Source organism: Miniopterus schreibersii (genome assembly GCF_964146895.1).
Source record: "Miniopterus schreibersii genome assembly, chromosome: X".
Lineage (NCBI taxonomy): Eukaryota > Metazoa > Chordata > Mammalia > Chiroptera > Miniopteridae > Miniopterus > Miniopterus schreibersii.
Genome location: NC_138104.1, coordinates 72,271,473 through 72,290,637, shown reverse-complemented (window position 1 = coordinate 72,290,637; position 19,165 = coordinate 72,271,473). Strand labels below are relative to the sequence as shown.

General features: G+C 50.3%; 1 protein-coding gene and 2 pseudogenes across 6 annotated transcripts in view; 1 reads left to right on the top strand and 2 right to left on the bottom strand.

Annotated features, from left to right (window-relative positions):
• The window catches only part of IQSEC2 (IQ motif and Sec7 domain ArfGEF 2), a 78,014-nt gene extending 69,402 nt beyond the window's left edge, over nucleotides 1–8,612 (bottom strand). For 3 of the 4 annotated variants that reach the window (XM_081125106.1, XM_081125101.1, XM_081125103.1), the window contains exon 1: nucleotides 7,664–8,596. In XM_081125106.1, coding sequence (XP_080981232.1) covers nucleotides 7,664–8,370 — 707 coding nt within the window. In that variant the 5' untranslated portion in view covers nucleotides 8,371–8,596. Of the gene's footprint in view, nucleotides 1–7,663 lie in introns of all 4 variants that reach the window. The other variant, XM_081125104.1, reaches the window with a different exon arrangement.
• LOC308551015 (high mobility group protein B1 pseudogene) overlaps nucleotides 1–19,165 on the bottom strand; it is a 535,482-nt pseudogene that overhangs the window by 410,174 nt on the left and 106,143 nt on the right. The window lies entirely within an intron of this gene.
• The window catches only part of LOC308551664 (small ribosomal subunit protein uS2 pseudogene), a 41,539-nt pseudogene continuing 32,521 nt past the window's right edge, over nucleotides 10,148–19,165 (top strand). Inside the window, exon 1 of the transcript in view lies at nucleotides 10,148–10,845. The product of the transcript in view is annotated as a small ribosomal subunit protein uS2 pseudogene (transcript). The remainder of the gene's footprint in view (nucleotides 10,846–19,165) is intronic.

The window sequence follows — 19,165 nt, the reverse complement described above, 5'->3', positions numbered from 1 at the left end:
CTCCCAGTTTGTGCTCCAGTTCATATTGACTTGATAAAAGTGCTCTTCCCCTCCCCGTACCCTGCTGCTTCCAAGCCTCTGTGCTTTCACTCATGCTGTCCCCTCTGCCTTAACCTTCCTTTTGCCAATTCCCACCAACCACATGCCATCCTTCTTCAACTAGCCAACTGCTACTCATCCTCCAAGCCTCAGTGCAGGCATCACCTCCTCCAGGAAGCCCTCCCTGACAGTCAGGATAGATGCTTCTCCTTTGGGTACCCATGGCCCCCTCTGGCATAGCATACAGAACACTAGATCGCAATCATCTGTTTCCATGACCATCTTTTGCATCCAACTGTGAGTGCCCTGAAGCCAGGAACTGTATGTCAATCACAGAACTCCCTGTCTGTGACAGCACAAGACATGCCACATCCTAGGCACACAATATTCACTGGACTGACCTCTCTCTCAGACATGTGGTAAGTTCCCATATGACTTCTCCCCCGTGCTCTTCCATGGCACGGAGTTTTGCCAAGTTACTATTAATAATAAAAACTGCCTAGAACTGAGTAAACACACACTATGTGCTGAACACTTACCATGCGTCATCTTATTTAATCCTCACAACAATCGCCATAAGATCGGTTATTTATGAACTGGCTCACATATTAGATGTGTACAATTGTGTGAGATGCCTTTCAGTTTTATAAGGAAATTATGGGGAAGGAAGAAATTAGGCACTTTCCATTACAGACATAATGACAATAATTCTAAAGTGGTTATATAGAGAAAAATACTGGTTTCTTTCAGGTGAATGTGGTTTACTGCATCCTGGAATCCAGTAGGAAATCACAAGGCCTAGATATGCAATCATATTATCCTTAAAAAAAGAAAAGGCAGAAAAATCACATAGCTACAAATAAGTGCATTTGAAATGGCACATATCTGGTGATAACTGTGATAGATTTCCTTCTAAAATGCTAGAGGAATCACCTTGTCAGCTGCGCACCTCTGGCTTGTCATATTTGTTTTGAAAAGGCTAGGATGCGACATCGATCCTGGCTGGGCTGTTTTGGTTGCTAAACTCCACCTCTAGGGGGCAGGGCAGCCTCACATAATATTTTCCATCCTCGTCCCTCAGCTTTCTATCCAAACAGGAGCTTGGTGAGTGTGCTAGGCAGTCAGGAAATTTTCTGATGCATTTTTGTAGGGGGTAACTCGAATCTTACATATCAGAAAACAGTTTTATCCCTGCTTCCGACTTGAGAAAACAGAGGCCTTGAAAGTGAAGTGGCACCTAGAGTCACACAAAGTCCCCCTTCCCCGGCAGGGCGCCACTTTCTCAGAATGTTAAGTTCCCAGAAAGCTTCAGTTCCGAGGTGCCTGAGAATGGGCTTCCAGTACAAACTGGAGCTACTGACATGGATGCTTGGAGAGAGACCCAATGCTTCGAAGAAGTGAGAGTGACTAGCAAATGATCTTGCCCAAAATGAGTTACCTCAAAAGAGAAAACAAGTCATTTAGTCATCATTTCCCCCCTGTGACCAGTGTTTATCCTTCCAGAAAATACATCAGGGAATGAGCCAGAGGGACTGGATCTTATTCTCACTCCAAGACACTGTGCCTGGCCCAGGGTCTGAGCTCAGTCGAGATTTGATGGATAAATAAGTAACTTCCCACTGGCTTGCGAGGACTGTGCAGAGGTCCTATGCAGGCCTCTTTGCTCCTTTCAGAACAGAATACCTTCCATTGAGGGTCAAGACCATGGTATGATATGGCCACGGCATGGGATGAAGAGGTAACCATGGGCAGATGGCCCAAATGTCTCCAAAGTCCTGCCTGACTCGGTTACCCTGACATTCTATGAACTGGGAGACTGGTGAGTGTAAGAACAGAGATCAGAGGCCAAACAGCATCAGGGAGCATGAAGAAAAGCCACACAGAAGCCAAGAGAATTCTGAAGTTGAGTCATTTCTCTCTGTAGAAGTCCTGGAATGAAGAAAAACTTGGGTACCTGTGGCCATTACTGCACCAGGACTAAATCTGACATTCATTTATCGACTCAACATTTATCAAGCAGCTACTATGTGCTGTGCTCTGTGTTTCCAAGCCTCTAGCTCCTTCACTTATGCTCAGAACACCTAGCATAGGTGCTCTCAATATATATCTGTTAAATCGCATTCTGAAGGGGCTCTCAATCTAGTAGAGAGGACACAAGATGTAAACTATTAACCATCAGGGTATAAAAAGGGGCAAAGTGCTCATTTCAAGGGTTAGGGGTAGGCCAAACACCAGGAGGGACCAGCAAACAAACATGGGAGAGATGACAGCAGAGCTGAGCTAGGAAGTGGATGGAGCAGCCCAGGAGAAGGGGAGAGAATGAGCAAAGGCCCAGGAGCGATCCGAAGGCTGAGGGGGGGAAAACAGTGTGGCACTCGGGCCAGTGTGGCTGGGTGAAGGGGACTGTAACTGGATGAGAGAAGAGAGATAAGTTGGGGGCACATTCAAAGAGGACCACACATGGCAAGCAGAAGAGTGACCATTCTCGTGCAGGCAGAAGAGGGGGAAGGAACGGGGGGGGGGGGAACGGGTCATTGGGGAGAAAAAGGGACATCTGTAATACTTTAAACAAAAAAACAAAAACAAAAAGAGAGAGTGAAACCATTAGAGCCCTGCAGAAAGCTTGGCCTGCTGCACTTCATCAGAGGCTTGGCGAAGCAAGAGCAGGAGGGGTATCTATTAGGAGACTACAGCAAAAATCCGTGAGGCAATCCAGGAGAGGGAACCTGACTGGGGCAGTGTTCCCTGGAGCTCTGCTGGGGGAAGCTCTGAGCCACAGCTGGAGTGTTGTGGCTTTACGCCCCCCCCGCCTGCGGGAGGCAACGGTGTAGCATGGGCTCGGGAGCCAGACTGTTCTGGGCTCCATGCAGTTGTGTAACCTCAGGCATGTAACCACACCTCTCTGATCCTCGATCCCTTGTCTGAAAAATGAGAATAATACTAATACCCACCTGGCAGGGGCTCTGTGCAAATGAGATTAGAGGCAGTACTCCCTGATGGGTAAGAACACTGCGGACGGACTCTGGAGTCCGGCCATCAGGGCTCCTTTTAGCTCCTTCTCAGTTCTTGCCCTTATTCACTGAGTGACCTTGGGTAAGTTACTCAACTTCTCTGGGCCTTGGTTTGCTCATCTGTAAAATGGATTTAATGACAATATCTCCATCAAAGGATTCAGGTGACGTTTGAATGAATTTATACATGGAAAGTGCTTAGAACAAATAGTGCTTGGCACACAGTAAATGCAGTAAAAAAATGTTAGCTATTATTATATAAAGCCACATAGGGTGGTGCCTAGCACGCAGAAGGCTGAGACTCACTCAGCACAGGCACGGCCCCCGCTCCATGCTCCAGGCCTTTACTGTGCTCCCAGCAAATTCAGAAGCCACAGCAGGCGGGGTGGGACAGATCAAGAGCAACAGAAGGCAAGCTCACGTCCAGTGTTCTTCCCACCTCCCCCTCCAGGAGACACTCGCTCTCTTCGAAGCCCCCTGCGCGGGTCCTCAACCAGTGGCCTGGCCTGCCTTGACTCTTCCTCTGTGACTCTCCACTCCTCACCATCCTTGCTATGCGTTTTATCCTGGGCACCATCATGATGAGGGGCTGGCCTGGAACCTTGTATCTCTGGCCGGGGGGAGGGGCTCTCGAGCACAGAGATCATGGTGTTGGCTCAGCCTGGTGGCCCCTCCTGCTGTGTGCACACAGCTGAGAAATGTTTGTGGATAAAAACCACCCCATTCTTGCCCCAGATCTAGACAGAGAAGGAAGACTCCTCTAATTCTCATTCAACTTGACAATATCATTTCCTCCCACATGAGTATAATGCTCCCAACACAGTAGGGGAAAGATAAATGGTTTTCCCTCCTGAGAAGAAGGAAAGACCCCCCTGGGAAAAGCACCCGAGACCCCACAGGAGACAGACTTCCCCAGGGCCTCTCCCTGGGCTCGCTCCCTCCCTCCCAGTGCCCTCAGTCCCTGTGGGAGCATGCTGACACCCCAGGGCATGTGGGAGACAGCTGTGTGGTAGACCAGACATTGCTCTGGCTGTCAAGAACACCAGGTAAGCCCTCTGGTTGCTGTCCCCCAGCGTGAGCCAGCTTGTGGGTGGGCAGGGGGTGGTTGTGGGTGGGCAGGGGGTGGGGGCAGAGGATGGAGAGTTACCACCAAACCAGCTTCAGCTCACCACCACCTACAGCAGAGCGCCGGAGCTGGGCCCATGCACAAAGCGTGGGGAACACAGCTCTCTTCAGTGTAGAGCAGCTCAGCAGTGGCCCCCAGCATGCCTGTAAATCATTCCAGGTGCCTGACCTGCAAGGGGAGCCAGGCCAAGATCAACAAAGAAAGCAGGGCTCTTCTCTAGTCATCTGCCCTGGGGGGGAGGGGGGGCAACAATTCCAGGGAAAAAGACCTGAGCATTGGTAGCAACCGGCAGCTACTAAACAAATAAACAAACAAACAAATAAGCAACGCCCTCGTGTACAGAGGACCAAGAGACCAGAAGGAGGTCGGGCCTCATCTCGCCCTCTGATGTACTAGAAAGGCCACACCCAGAGCACAGCAGAAGGCATACTGGCATCCGGGAACTTGTCCAGAAGAGACAGTGCGGGAGGATGTGGGAATCCTGGGGGGATGACATAGATGGGGGTGGATGTGACAGCTGCTATCAACTGCAGTAGAGGGAAAGTTCACAGGATCGGGAGTCTGTCTTATGGGTAGTGTGATTTCTGCTGTGTCGCTTCACTTCTCTGAGCCCTCAGTTGCTTCAGCTGTAAAATGTTCATTGTGTACACAGACGCACAGGGTCACTGGGAGGATTCAATAAGTCCTTAGGGAGAGGGGGCCCTCAACAAGCCGCAGCTGGACCCAGGCCCCTCTCTCCCCTCTTCTTCCACCAGAGGGAGCCTGGGGATCAGGAGCGCCCAGCCTGTACCAGCATCTACCTATCCTCCCCCAATGCTGCAGCCTCTGCTGCTAAACTCCCACCCTGCCTGCCCTAGCTTCCAGCGGCAGCCTTCTCACCCACTCTATAAACCCAGAACAGGCCTGGCAGGGGAGTCACTTGCAGCAGCCGTGGCGGCAGCAATGGCTACTGCATCATCAACAGGCCCTCCCAGCGCCTGGCCAGGAGGCAGAGTGGAAAGGAGGGAGACACAGCCTTCTTCCCTCCCCCGTCGACTCCCCCACTCATCCTGATCAAATTCTCGATACCTAAGGCTCCCCTGGCCTCTCCCAGTTTTCATGACCCAGCCACATCCTGAGGCCAAGAGATTCCTGTGGGTCGGAAAGCTGCAGTGGAAAAATAACAGGCATTGAAGACAGGTGGACTTGGGTTCTAGTCCCAGCTCCATTAGGAACTAGTAGCATAACCTTGAGCAAGGTCCCTTCATCTTGAAGCCTCAGTTTCCTCATCTCTAAGATGGAGTTATTAGTGCTCATTGCACAGGGCCTGTTGTGAGAATAGAAGAGGAAATAATGGAGGTGCAAATATTTAATATGTGGTTATGAGAAATTCAAAGAACTATCTAAATCCCCTTATTAATCCTGTAGGAAATGTGAAGCCAGGAAATCCAACAAGAACTGGGAAAGAGCAAGAGGTTGATTTGCGTGGACAGCAGACACACAGAGCTCAAGAGCAAATGGGCTGCCAGCCAGCCAGGAGGTTCAAACCTACGTCTGCAGGATGGAGAATCTGAGCGTCATGGAATCCTGGAATCGGGGGAGGCCAGGTCATTTCATTGGGCTTTACACTTGATTCAGGAATTGTGCTTTCTCCATCTCTCCTCGACCCCCACTGGGCCTCTGCTGGGCACGTCCAGCTAGCCCCCACCCCCACCTCTTGAGGCAGTCCACTGCATCACCAGACAGCCAGGTTGGAAAGTTCTTCCAGATTTAATCCCACATTTTCCCACTGCTCTTGGCTCTGCTCCCTGGAGCCACACATAATGAGGCTGCTTCCTCTGTCACAGGCCTGACCACTCTAGAAAAGTCCGCAGCCAGGCTTGAGGACCACAATGCCCATCCAGTCTCCCTCTGCCGTCACCCTATCATGGCCCTTTCCTGAAAGAAGACCAAGACCGTTCTTGGTCGATCCAGATCCTTCCTCCAGCGTGGAGCTCCAAGCTGCATGCAGTCAGTCCTCCAGGAATGGGCTCCCAGCAGCCCCGCCTGGGCAGTAGAGCCTATCTCCCTCTCCCCCAGACTGACTACTTTGGGACAGTCCACACCAAAACTCAGCTGAGAGTGCACTGCAGTGAAGCCTAGCCAGTGAAGCCCAGCCGGGCCCTGGAGCTGCAGCTGCTGCTTCTGGGGCCCAGCCATCTCAACCCAGCACCCCAGTCTGCTGCCTCACCACGGGGGAGTTGCAGAGAGCTGTCTCCCGGCAGATTTCCTGAGGCAGAAGGCTTCCCCACCCCCAGCCCAGCCTCCAAGAGACACTCCACTGGTTGTGGCACATGGTAGGACCAGCTGAGCAGTGAGAGGAGGGGGAAGGCTGTCCATTCGATAGAGGACTTCAGACTTGCTCTGTAGTGTGGCTGGATTAGTCACAGAACCATCAAATTGAAGCTGGAGTGGCCCTTAAAGAACATTTAAGGCAGACCTTGCCTTTGAAAAAGATATAGGTGAACTGATGGCCAGAGAGAGGAAGGCACTCAGTCAAGGTCACAAAGCCAATCTGCAGCAGAGCTGGAAGGGGAACCCAAGTCTCCTAACTCCCAGTTCAGTGTTCTTTCCAATGGAGCAGAAAAGAAATCAGGGAGCCTTTAGGGCAGCCCTGTGAGCCTGCATGTCCTTGGCTCTCTCAGCCTGACATTTATCCTGACCAGCTTACTGTGGTATGTGCATGGAAGAAGTGGACCCAGCCTATGGCCCACCAACCCAAGAGATAACGCCAAGGTGTCTCAGATAGGCAGACACATAGACCCCAGCACAGGAACTGGCACTGATCCAACAAGAGGGAAGCTCTGTAGACTTCTCTTCCTTGTCCGCTCTTTAACTGGGTGGTGTTTCTCTTGAGGGTGGACAGGGGGTGGTCTTTGAGGAACTAGCCAAAGGCCAGGCTTCCATCTTTGCCCCCCAGGCCAGGATGTGCTGCAGTTCCCCTCAGATGGATGTCTCAGCCTCCAGCAGCCATTCTGGTCCCCACCTGCCTCTCTGGGAAAGGATGGAGCTGAGGCTGCCAGAGGAGACAAGAGCAGGCCTACACTCAGGACCTGCAGAGGAGACCCCAACAGGCAAAAAAAGGGAGATCTTTTCCTTGGGGCTCTGAGTTGGCACCTTCACAGACAATAAATACATCCAAAATAAATAAATAAATAAATAAGTGGGAAGCTATCCTCTGGCAAGGGTACAGCTAGGGAGTGAAAAAGTGGAGGGGTGATGACTGCTGTAGGCTCTCACTGGCCATGGTTCTGAGAAAGAAGAGACGCCTGCTCTCACCAGGCCAACCCAGTCTGGGGTGGCTAGAGAAGGGGCATTTGCTGCATGGGGGGCCCCCGGCTTCTTCTAACAGGTTGGGGCAGGAGAGGAGGCCATGGAATCAGGCACCAGGTTCTTACTTTACCGGCTGGACAAGTTGGAGAGGGCACTAGATGGGAAGAGCAGGGGGTTATAAACACACATTCCTTACTTTCTCTGGAGGGTTGTGGCCGGGCTGGTGCTGGTACTGGTGCTGTGGCCGCCGCCGGTCCCAGGACTGGAGCTCCTGGATGCGCCACGGCTCAGTTGGCCCCGCTCCCGAGGTGGCCGAGGCCCCACGCCCACCGCCGCTGAATAGCCGCCTTCCTTGTCGCGGCCAGGGTGCGCTGGCCCGACCTCCCGCCCGCCCCGCTCGCGACCCAGGGCTGGGTTCTCGTGGTGCAGGTGGCACTGGGCCACGTCGCGCTCTCGGGTTGAGTAACCGGTAGTGTCCTGGAGCGGGTAGGAGGCGTCCCGCTCCTTGTCCCGGTACACCGCCTCCCGGTTCTGGTAGGCGCCTTCCCGGTTCGGGTACCCCACGTCCCGGGCCGCCTGGTGGAACTGGCTCTCCCGCAGCTCGCGGTGGTGGAACTGGGTGTCTCGCAGGTTCTGGTACTGGCTCTCGCGGCCGGGGCTGTCCCGTGCGCCGTGGGGGTCCCTGTGCAGCTCCCCACGGTGCAGCTGGCTCTCCTCCCTCAGGTCGCGGTTCTCCTGCGTGAGCTGGTCCAGCTGGCCCTCCAGCTCCTCGATGCGCCGCCTCTGGGTCTCCAGCAGCTGCTGCTGGCTCTCGATGATGTTGTTCAGCTCCAGCAGGTACTCCACCGCCCGATTGGGGCTCTCGGATCCCGGGCCGCCCGGGGGCCCCGACCCCGCCTCCATCCTAGCGGCCCAGGGGCAGGGGAAGGGGCAGGAGAGCCCGGTCCCCGCTCGCTCACGGCGCCACCCTCCCCCGGACCCAGCCGGGGGAGGGGGCCGGCGGGACGCGAGGGCGCGCACCGGGCTCGAGGGCCCGGGGGCCCGGGGGGGCCCGGGAGACAGCGCTGGGTCCGGCGGCACGGGGAGCAGGAGCTGAGTCTGCCGCTGCTGCCACCACTGCCACCGCCACCGCCACCGCCACGGCTCAGGAGGACGCGGCCCACGGCGCTCCGCCCGCTGCGGAGTCACTGCGCAGCGCGGCCGCGCGGGACCGCCCCGGCCGCCGGCCCGCCCCCCGCCCCTGCCCCCATCCCGCTCGCCCGGCCCGCCCCCGCGCGCCCCACCTGCCACAGCCACCAGCGCCCGACGGGAGACCCGCCCCAGGCACCCGCGCCAGCCTCACACAGGCTGCCTGAAATCGCTCCCTTCCACCGGTCCCAGTGTCCTCACCTAACGCAACCTAATCAAGCCCTCCACCTCAGTCCGTTCCAATGTGCCCCGGGTCCGCCAGGCCCAAGATCCTCATCTAAGACACCCCAAGAACCCCCATCCCAGGCAGCTGCCAGGTCCACGCAGCCCACGGACTCCCCATCCCCTTTGGGTCTTCCAGTCTCAAGTGTCAGATAACCCCCATCTTAGCTAGTGCCTGGGTGCCACCAAGGTTGTCCCAGGATCTCCTATCTCAACAAGCCCTGGGACTCACCATCGCAGACAGACTTAGGATCAAAGCTCCGTATATTCCTTCGACCCTCATTTTCTGCTCTTCTTTGGAAATGCTCTCCTCCATTCAGCCCGTCATCTCCTTCCAATGGAATTGTACCCATCTTTCAAGACTTAAACGCCACCTTACTGAAGCCAACCCTGATTTCCCAAGCCAGAAGTGCTTACCCTTTCTCGCCTCTTGACCTCCCACTGCACTTCTCTTGTGGCATTCGTGGGACAAGTGGAACTCTGCTTTATAGTACATTCGTTTGTGTTCTTGTTTGTTTTTTTTAATATATGTTTTTATTGGTTTCAGAGAAAGAGGAAAGGAGAGGGAGAGAGAGAAACATCGATGAAAGAGAGAAATATCCATCAGCTGCCTCCTGCACGCCTCCCCCCGGGAATGGAGCCCACAACCAGGGCATGTGCCCTGACTGGAATGGAACCTGTGACCTCCTGGTGCACGGGAGGGTTCTCAAACACTTAGCCACACCGGCCAGGGCTGTGTTCTTGTTTTATATCCTCTGCCAGACTGAACTCCTCAAAGCCAGAAACATGTCTTCATTCATCTTTGTGAGCAGGTTGGGGTAGAGGAGAAAGCATGAATTTTACAGTCAGAAAAAAACCTGGATTTAAATTCCATCTTCTCTCTGAACTTTCATTTCCCTATCAATAACACCTACCTCACGGGGGTGGGCTTGGAAAAAATCACGCAGAAACATTTGGCAAGGAGAAGACAACCCACAGAATGGGAGAAAATATGTGCAAGTGACATATCTGATAAGGGCTTTGTGTCCAGATTATGTAAAGAACTCTTACAGGTCAATGACAAAAAACAACCCACTTTTTAAAAAATGGGCAAAAGATTTGAATACACATTTCTCCAAAGAAGGTGTTCAAACGGTCAATAAGCACGTGAAAAGATGCTCAACACCATTAGCCATCAGGGACATGCAGATCAAAATCACAATGAGCTTTCCTTGCTACCCATGAGGTGTTTTTCTGGGGTCCTGTTGTAACTGAAAGGGGAACTTTCACAATGTCCGGAGCCTCTGATGTCCTGCAAACGGAGGAGGATGTCCTTAAATTCCTTGCAGCAGGAACCCACTTAGGTGGCACCAACCTTGACTTCCAAATGGAAAAGTGATGGCATCTGCATCAGAAATCTGAAGAGAACCTGTGAGAAGCTTTTGCTGGTGGCTCATGCCCTTGTTGCCACTGAAAACCCTGCTGATGTCAGTATTGTATTGTCCAGGAATACCAGCCAGCGAGCTGTGCTGCCACCAGGGCCACTCCTATTGCTGGCTGCTTTACTTCTGGAACCTTCACTAACCAGATCCAGGCAGCCTTCTAGGAGCTGAGACTTCCGGCGGTTACTTATCCCAGGTGACCACCAGCCTCTCACAGAGGCGTCTTATGTGAACCTGCCCACCATTGCTCTGTCCCACAGACTCCTCTGTGCCATGTGGATGTTGCCATCCTATGCAACAAGGGGATCACTCAGTGGGTCTGATGTGGTGGATGTGGGCCTGGGAAGTTCTGCTCATGTGCCGGACTATCTCCCATGAACACCCATGGGAGGTCATGCCTGATCTCTACTTCTACAGAGACCCTGAAGAGATTGAAAAGGAAGAGCATGTTGCTGCTGGAAAGGTTGTGACCAAGGAGGAGTTTCAGGGTGATTGGACTCCTCCAGCTCCCAAATCTACTGCTACTCAACCTAAGATCACTGAATGGGTAGGAACAACCACTGGGTGGTCTTAAGCTGTTCTTCCAAAGGCTCTTAAACAGAAAATGAAAATAAGGTTGTTGAGAAATAAACCTCAGTTTCTTAAAACACACACACACTGAGATATCACTTCACACCCACTATGATAGCTAAAATAAAAAGGACAGACAAGGAGAAGTATTGGCGAGCATGTGAAGAAATTGGAACCCTCATTCTTTGGTGGTGGGAATGTAAAATGGTGTGGTCAATTTGGAAAACAATTTTAAGTGTCTCAGAATGTTAAACACAAAGTTACCATACGGCCTAGGAATTCCACTCCTAGGTATATACCCAAGAGAAATGAAAACATGTCCACACAAAAACTTGTACATGAATGTTCATAGCAGCATTATTCATAATAGTCAAAAGGTGGAAAAAATCAAATGTTCATCTATTAATGAACAGCTAAACAAAATGTGGCACATCCACACGGTGGAACATTATTCAGCCATAAAAAGGAGTGAAGAACTGATGAGTACTAAAACATGGATGAACCTTGAAAACATTATGCAAAAAGAGTCCCAAAAGGACACAGACTGTATGATTCCCTTTATATAAAATTCCAGAATAGGCAAATCCATAGAGACAAAAAGCTAAGTAGTGACTTCCAGGGGCTGGGGCATGGGTTGGGGAAAGGGGAGTGGCTGCTAATAGGATGGTGTTTTAAAGGGAGAAGGAAAATGTTCTAAAATGAGATTGTGGTGATGGTTGTACAGCTCCATTAATTCAAAACCACTGAGTTGGAAGATCACATGATCTCACTCATATGGGGAATCTAATGAACACAATAAACTGACGAACAAAATAGGTCCAGAGGCATGGAGCATGGAACAGACTGACAGATCCCAGAGGGAAAGGGGCCGGGGATGGGGGGAGAGATTAACTAAAGAACTTATATGCATATATGTATAACCCGTAGACACAGACAGTAGTGTGGTAGGCCTGGGGGGGCGGCAGGGGCTAGGTGAAGGGGGCAAAAGGGGAAAATGGGGGACATTGTAATACTATCAACAATAAAAAACCACTGAGTTATACATTTTTAAAGGGAGAATTTTATGGTATGTGAATTATATCTTGATAAAGCTGTTTTTAAAACAGCGTGCACAGACAGAGTCTAGCACCTCACAGCAACCACAATAATAACTAACATAGCTATAGTGCTCACCATGTGACAGGCACTGTGCTAAGCTCTTTACGTGTACAAACTCACATAATCCTCATGACAATCCAATGAGATAGTTAATGTTATTACATCCATCTTACAGATGAGAAAGTAAAACCCAGAGGTTGAATGACTTGCCCAAGGTCACACAGAGGCATAGCCAGGATGCTCAGATGTTTCCTTCTCACTTCTTTATACCTTTCCTCATACCTTGTATATTGGTGTTCCATAAGTGTTAAATTAATATATCCACCAAACTGCTATTCATCCAGTGAACATTTAATGAGCATTTATTATGTTTTAGGCAATGCTTGCATTCTGCCTTATCCCTGCTTCTCTCATTCAGAGTTCCTGGGGTAGGGGCAGATGGGCACAAAGATTCATTCACAAAATATTTACTGAGTGTCTATGATGTGTCAAGCACTGTTCTAGACACTAAGAATATAGCAATGAATAAAGTTGACAACAATCCCTAACCTCATAGAACTCACAGGGGGAGAGAGACAAACAAATAGGCTATAGAGAGCATTTTGGATGATGTACTGGGTTGAGTAGCATCCCCCAAAACTTGATGTCTAGCCTGTAAATGTAATCCTCTTTGGAAATAAAGGTCTTTGCAGATGTAATAAAAATTAAGGTGAGCTCATACTCTGTTGGTGTGACTAATTCAATGACTAGTGTCCTTATAAGAAAAGGGATATTTGGACACACACACACACACACACACACACACACTGAGAACACCATGTGACGATGGAAGCAGAGACTGGAGTCTACAAGCCAAGGATCGCCAACGATTGCCAACAGCCAGCTGAAGCTGGAAGAGGCAATGAAGGATTATTCCCTAGAGCCTTCAGAGAGAGCATGACCCTGCTGGCACCTTGATTTCAGACTTGTAGCCTCCAGAACTGAGAGAGAATAAATATCTGCTGTTTTAAGCTACCCAGGTTGTGGTACTTTGTTGCTACAGCTCTAGGAAACTAAGACCGATGGAGAAAAACAAAGCAGGGAAGGACTATGGAGAGCTCTGGGAGCCTGTGCCCTCAGGGAGCGACCAGTCTAGTCAGAGAGCTACAACCATCAGTTGCAAACAGGACTAACAAGACAGAATGTGCAAGGCGCTAGAGTGGAGGCACCAGGACTGCTGTGCTGGGATGTCTTTATGGATGTGAAAACATTTGAGCTGAGCTTAAGATTTCTACCTGGAAGTGGTAGAGCTGAGAAATACGTGTTGAAGGGAGCCATGTCCAGTAGTCAGAAAGGAACAGTCAGGAAAACAGTGTGTGTTTAGGGAACCACATACAGTTTGGTTGAAGAGAGCACAAGACGTGTGTGTGTGCATGTGTGTGTGTGTGTCTGTGCTGTAAGGGATAGGAGGAGGTGGGAGGACATGGCTCAAGTCAGTCTGGAGAAGACTCATTACCAAACTGGAGCATCTGGACCTTCTCTTACAGACAATGAAAAGTCATGGGAGGTTTTTGAGCAAGAGAGTAACATGGTAGGAAGGGAGAGGGTCCACGTGGATATTGTATGTACTGAATATTGCACACTACAAGGTGAGCCTTCTATTGGTTCCTTGTTGTTGTTCAGCAGACACTGGCACTACCTTCTTTTCCTGCCACTGCCTCCCAGAGGCAATTCCCCGGAGCTTTGGTCCCTGGTGTGACTGCCTCAATCCCCCTTACCCTCGAGCCAGCTTTGCCAATGAGGAGCTAGAGCAGAAAAGAACCCTGAAAACCACATCTTAGCCCCACCAGTATCCAGTCAACAGGAACTTGTCATGATAATGAGGACCATGAAATATTTTCCTCAGAGGCAAAGGTGGCATCTGTTCAAATTGGTTTTTCGTATTGGATTCTCACAGCTCTTCTCATAAGCAGATCTTCTGTACCTGTTAGCTGCCAGACACGAGATGGGAAAACCAAATTTAGAAAAAGAAATCATGGCCCTGGCTGGTGTGGCTCAGTTGGTGGAGCATCATGCCGTGCACCAAAAGGTCACCAGTTCAATTCCCGGTCAGGGCACATGCCCGGGTTGCGGGTTTGATCCCTGGTCAGGGTGCATACGGGAGGCAACCAATTGATCTCTCTCTCTCTGCCCCTCCCCCTTCCCTCTCTCTTCCTCTCTCTAAAATCAATAAAAAACATTAAAAAAAAAAAAATCATTGGTCTTTCCCTCCAAGAGTTTACAGCCTAGAATATCAGAGCTGACATGATCTCAGAGATGAACTTGTTTTTCAAATGAGGACACTGAGGACCAGAGGGAAATGGTTTGCACAGAATTGCCGGGTGACCACTAGGCTACAGTTTCTTATTTGGGCTATTTGCTGGGGTCTGGTGTTCCAAAGAGTCTTAAGATTGTAGACTTTAAAGAGTAGGATGGTAGGAAAGCGACCATCTGGGAGAAACATAGGAGAAGAAAAAGGGAAAGGAAAAGGAAGACTCTCATCTCTGTGGGGATCCCTAAGGAGACAGTGGTGCTTAAAACTGAGACAGCATTTGTCTAATTAATTAATCATCCTTCCAGCCCTCTTCCCTCCACCAGGGGAAGGGCTAAGACGTAGCCGGAGTACCCGTCAGTCTCAAACAGTCTCACAGAAAGCCAGCCTAATAGGCTAGTCTGGAGTTTCAATTTAGGAAAAATTTTCTCTCTGAAGATGATTTGTAAGCTTGATCCTGTCAGAACATAAAACCACATAACCCAATGTGTTTCCAATTTTGTCCTAGCTGCCATAAAACTTGAAGCCAAATTCAGAGTCCAATTATAATCCAGTTCATTTCAGGTACCTGGCAACATCTGTTCACACTTCCTTTGCATGGTCTCCGCTGTTTTCGTCCACGTCTTTATTCCTAATTGTCTTCCTTCATGTTGCAACTGATGAGTGGCCTAATATCCCCTTTAAAGTAGGCAGGACATAACTCTTACATAAACTAAACTCTATTTACAAATGCTAAGGGGATTTGAATCAATAAAATACATCGAAAGGGACAGATGATATTTGGCCTAGAGCTTGGCAGGCTTATGAAGAAATGATTACTGGCTTCAAATATCCAATAGGCCGTGGTGGTGGGGGGGAGGGTGTAGGGGAATTTGCCTGCTTAGCTCCAAAGGGTACAGCCAGAAGCAATAGGTGAAAATTACAGGGACACAGATTCCTGGAAGGAAGACACCTCTCACAGGCTACGCTTGATGAAGACGGCGAGCTCCCCATCACTGGAGGTCTTCAGATAGTGGCCGGCCAGCCTCATTTGGAGGGCCTACTGCACAGGGAATGTAAAACTGGGTGGAGGGGTTGGGTAAGATGATTTTAAGGGCTCTCCCTGATATATGCAAAACAGTTCTAGATGTAGAAAAGAAGACTGGGGGTGGAGTGGGAAGAGGGGACAGGAAAGAACAAAACAAAGGTTCATCGAATGCTGGAACATTCCAGCCCAAAGCAGTGAACCCTGACTGCTCCTGAGACTCTTGTAAAAGGGCAAATGGCCCATAAGCAGAACCCAAGCCCGCATTTCCCCAGTCCTAGTCCACGCGACTCCTACAAGACAGGAGAAACAGAAGAACCTGCGGCATTGTTCCCATTGACATCTAACTGGCCATTGTTCAAAGAAGGGCAGGTCAAGACTGTTAGGGCTGGAAGGGGCCTTAGAGATCCCGCAACCCCAATCCCTCATTTTAGGACTGGAGAGAAAGAGGTCCAGACAGCAGAAGGGGCCTGGCTCCCTGGCAGCCACTCCACCTGATCACATGCTGCTGAAGGACAGTTTTACTTACCTTTCAACCCCCTAGCTGGGCCTGGCTCCAGGCCCTTGCACTAGGTGGGTGTCCAGCAAGCAGTTGGAAAATTGGATCGAATTGCCCAGAAGGGCTGGAGCTAGAAGCTAGGCTTTTTGACCCACAGCCCGTGAAGCTTTCCATGATAAAAATTAATCCAATTCAATTCGAGAGGCATTTATTTGGCATCTCTGTGCGCCGAGCCTGGAGCTATGGCAAGAGATGAACAAGAGGCAGGCTGTGCCCTCAAGGAGGAAACAGCTCCTCCTGGGCACTGGGTTCTTCCCCTCTCGGCCCTATGCACCTGCTGTTCTTTTGGCATGGAAAGCTCTTTCACTGCCTACTTACTGCCTATTCATCCTTCAGATCTCAGTTCAAATGTCAGCTCATCAGCGGCACCTTCTTTCACTCCCAGATGAGGCAGATCCCTCTGATACAGGCTCTCAGCGAGCCCTTCTTCTTCTCTGAACTTAGCAAGTGTGTAATTATATATTGATTTGGGAGGTTCTTTATTTGCTTCCCTCCTGCCTCCTTCACTAGACTGTTAGCTTGACAAGGGCAGATAGTCCGTCTCTTGCTCCCCACTTTGTATGAATCTTGCAAAAGCCTGGGACACGGTAGGTGAGCAATAAGTAATTCATGTTTTTTGAATACCTAAATCAACATTCTAATGGGGCATCTAGATAGATAAATTATAACTACAATTCAATGTGATAAGGGGTATAAGGTGATAAGGAAATCAGTTCTCTAGGAAGGAGGAAGCCAGCTCCCTTATCAATGGAGCTGGCCTTGCAGAATGTGTACCTTGCCAGACAACCAGAGCATGGGCCGGACAGCACAGCCTTGTGAAAGTGCCTGTTGTGTTCAGACAAACCAAAGCTACATGTCAGAATCATTCTATGTCCTCAGCCCCCTGAGAGGCAAGTCAGTTCCACCACAGTTGGACAGACCGGGCACCTGAGCACCGGTTGGGGTTAGGGAACAGTTGGCAAAATCAGACCACATGGGGCTAGGAAAGCCGACAGGAATCTCCTGATATTCGAGATTCACGATCTCTCTGTTCCTCAGTGTCCTCTAAAGAGAAAGACTGAGAGGGTTGATTGGTCCTGGAATGAAGGGACAGTTCTGCACCTTTTGGGTGGGGTTAGACCTACTTCCAGGCATAAGAGAATGTTGCCCTCTAGTGGTAATAATGATGATGATGATGATGATGATGATGATGATGATGATGATGATAATGATAAGTCTTGGAGGTGGTCCTTGCTAGGGTGACCAGCTATCCCGTTCTGCTCAGGATTGTTTTAGCACTGAAGTTCTGCTTCCCAGGGATGGAGGGGCCTCTAAATCCCAGGTTAGCCTAACCCCTTGATGGCATTCAAATGCACTCTGCATACACATGATCTCACTAGATGATACATAACCCCCAAGGCCAGGAGTCAGGACTCAGTCTCCACAGCTCTGTAGAGCTTTAGAGATCCAGCCCATTTTCCAGGTGAGGAAAGAAAGCCCAAGAGAAGGGAAGTAACTTCCTTGCTCAACATCACGTAAATCAAAGGCAGAACTGGGATCTAGGTGCCCAGACCCACAGCCCGGGGCTTTTTGCCTCTGCCTGGTGTGCCATCCCCTACTTCATTATCTTGTCTAGGTCCCATATCCTCCAAGAAGCCTTGCCCAAACTACCCACCCCTTAACCCTTTCAGAAAGCTTCCCCGTCTGAAAGCCTGAAACACTCATTTGGCACTTGGCATGTGCTATAGGTACTGGGGTTTTTTTGTGTGTTTTTTTTATCCTTTAAATGTATAACCAGGAAAAAAAGGAAGCTCGTCCCCCCCAACCCCCCCGGAAATAGTGGGGAGGAGAGCAGCCTCTGGGGTGAAGAGTTTCAGGTGTGCCCACAGTTTGTCCAGGGCTCTGAAGGAAGGGCATTTGGCATTGCAGAACAAGGGAAGAAGCAAAGGAGAGGCTTTTGCAATCACCAGGTGGATTGATTTGAAAGCCAAGAGCTGAGCAGAGGCAAGAAGGCGTCCCTGCAGCCTTGAGAGGAGAGAGAGTGAGATCCTTCCTCGCCCCAGTGATACCATCAGGGAATGGATCTTAGTTTTCTTGCTACCAGGATTGCAGTGTCCTTCCCTGCTCCCCTGGTCCCCGATGAGGACCCCCAAATCAGCTCTTGCCTCTCCCCTCCACTGAGACAAATTTGCAAACTCCCACATCTCTGTGGAAACGGCAGAGAGCAGGAGAGAAGAAAAAAGGAGAAAAATCCACCCACATGCCAACAAACTGGAAAAAAAATAACCCAGGCCTTGTCTCACTCAGCTGTTGGCTTGCTACTCCCTCCCACTGTGGCGGCTGCTCCTGCCTCCTGGACAGGGACCTAGCTCTGTGCAGCTTCCCTTCCATCCTGAGCTGGCTTTTGTCAATACCCCTCCTCCAACCCCAGCTACAGAAGGGAAGGTCCTGGAGCCCAGGGGTTGAAGAGCTGTATGGAAGGACTGACGGAGCCACTAAATGTTTGTGGCTAATCACCAACTCAGTTCCCATCACTGTCCCCCAAACCATGCAGGGGCCAAACCTTCCTCCCATCCCAGGAAAAGAAGTCAAGTAGCTCTCTCATTCCAGGCAACTCCTTCCTCAGATGCTGTTCCCTGCCTGCCCCTCACCCAGCCCGTTCCCTCTGCTGCTTCTCTCTACCATTCCATTTTTAGGCTCTGTTTTCAGTCTAATTCCCTCTACTTTTTATTTTTTAAATACCTTATTGATTTTTAGAGAAAGAAAGGAAAGGGAGAGAGAGAAACATCAATGATAGAGAAACATCCTTGGGCTGCCTCCTGCACCCCCCCCCCCCCCAGGGATTGTGTCAGCAACCCGGCAGCCTTTTGGTGCATGGGACGATGCCCAACCAACTGAGCCACACCAACCAAGGCACCCCCTCTACTTTTCGTGCCCTATTTTTTTCTTCACCTTCTGCCCTGGTGAAGAGAATATTTTTAAAAAATAAAATAGAGTGTGCTTATAAGTAAGGAAGGCTCTGGAAATCATCACTGTTGGAAACTGTTGAGGAAAATTGAGATGTTTAGGCTGTGGGAGAGAGGATATGGTCTCAGAGAATCATGGAAGATGGAACCGCAAGGAGCTTTTAGAATAACCATTCCTAACCCTTCATTTCACAGATGAGGTGACTGAAGTCCAGATAGGGAAGAAAACCTGGGTTGTCACACAGAAGAGGAGACAGCTTTGGTCTGTGGGCCTCCAGGAAACAGAAGGAGGACCAGTGGGTGAAAGATATGAGAAAGCAGATTTAGATGACAGTTTTGTTTCTTCCTTCCAAATCCTTATTCTTGTTATTTTATTTCCTT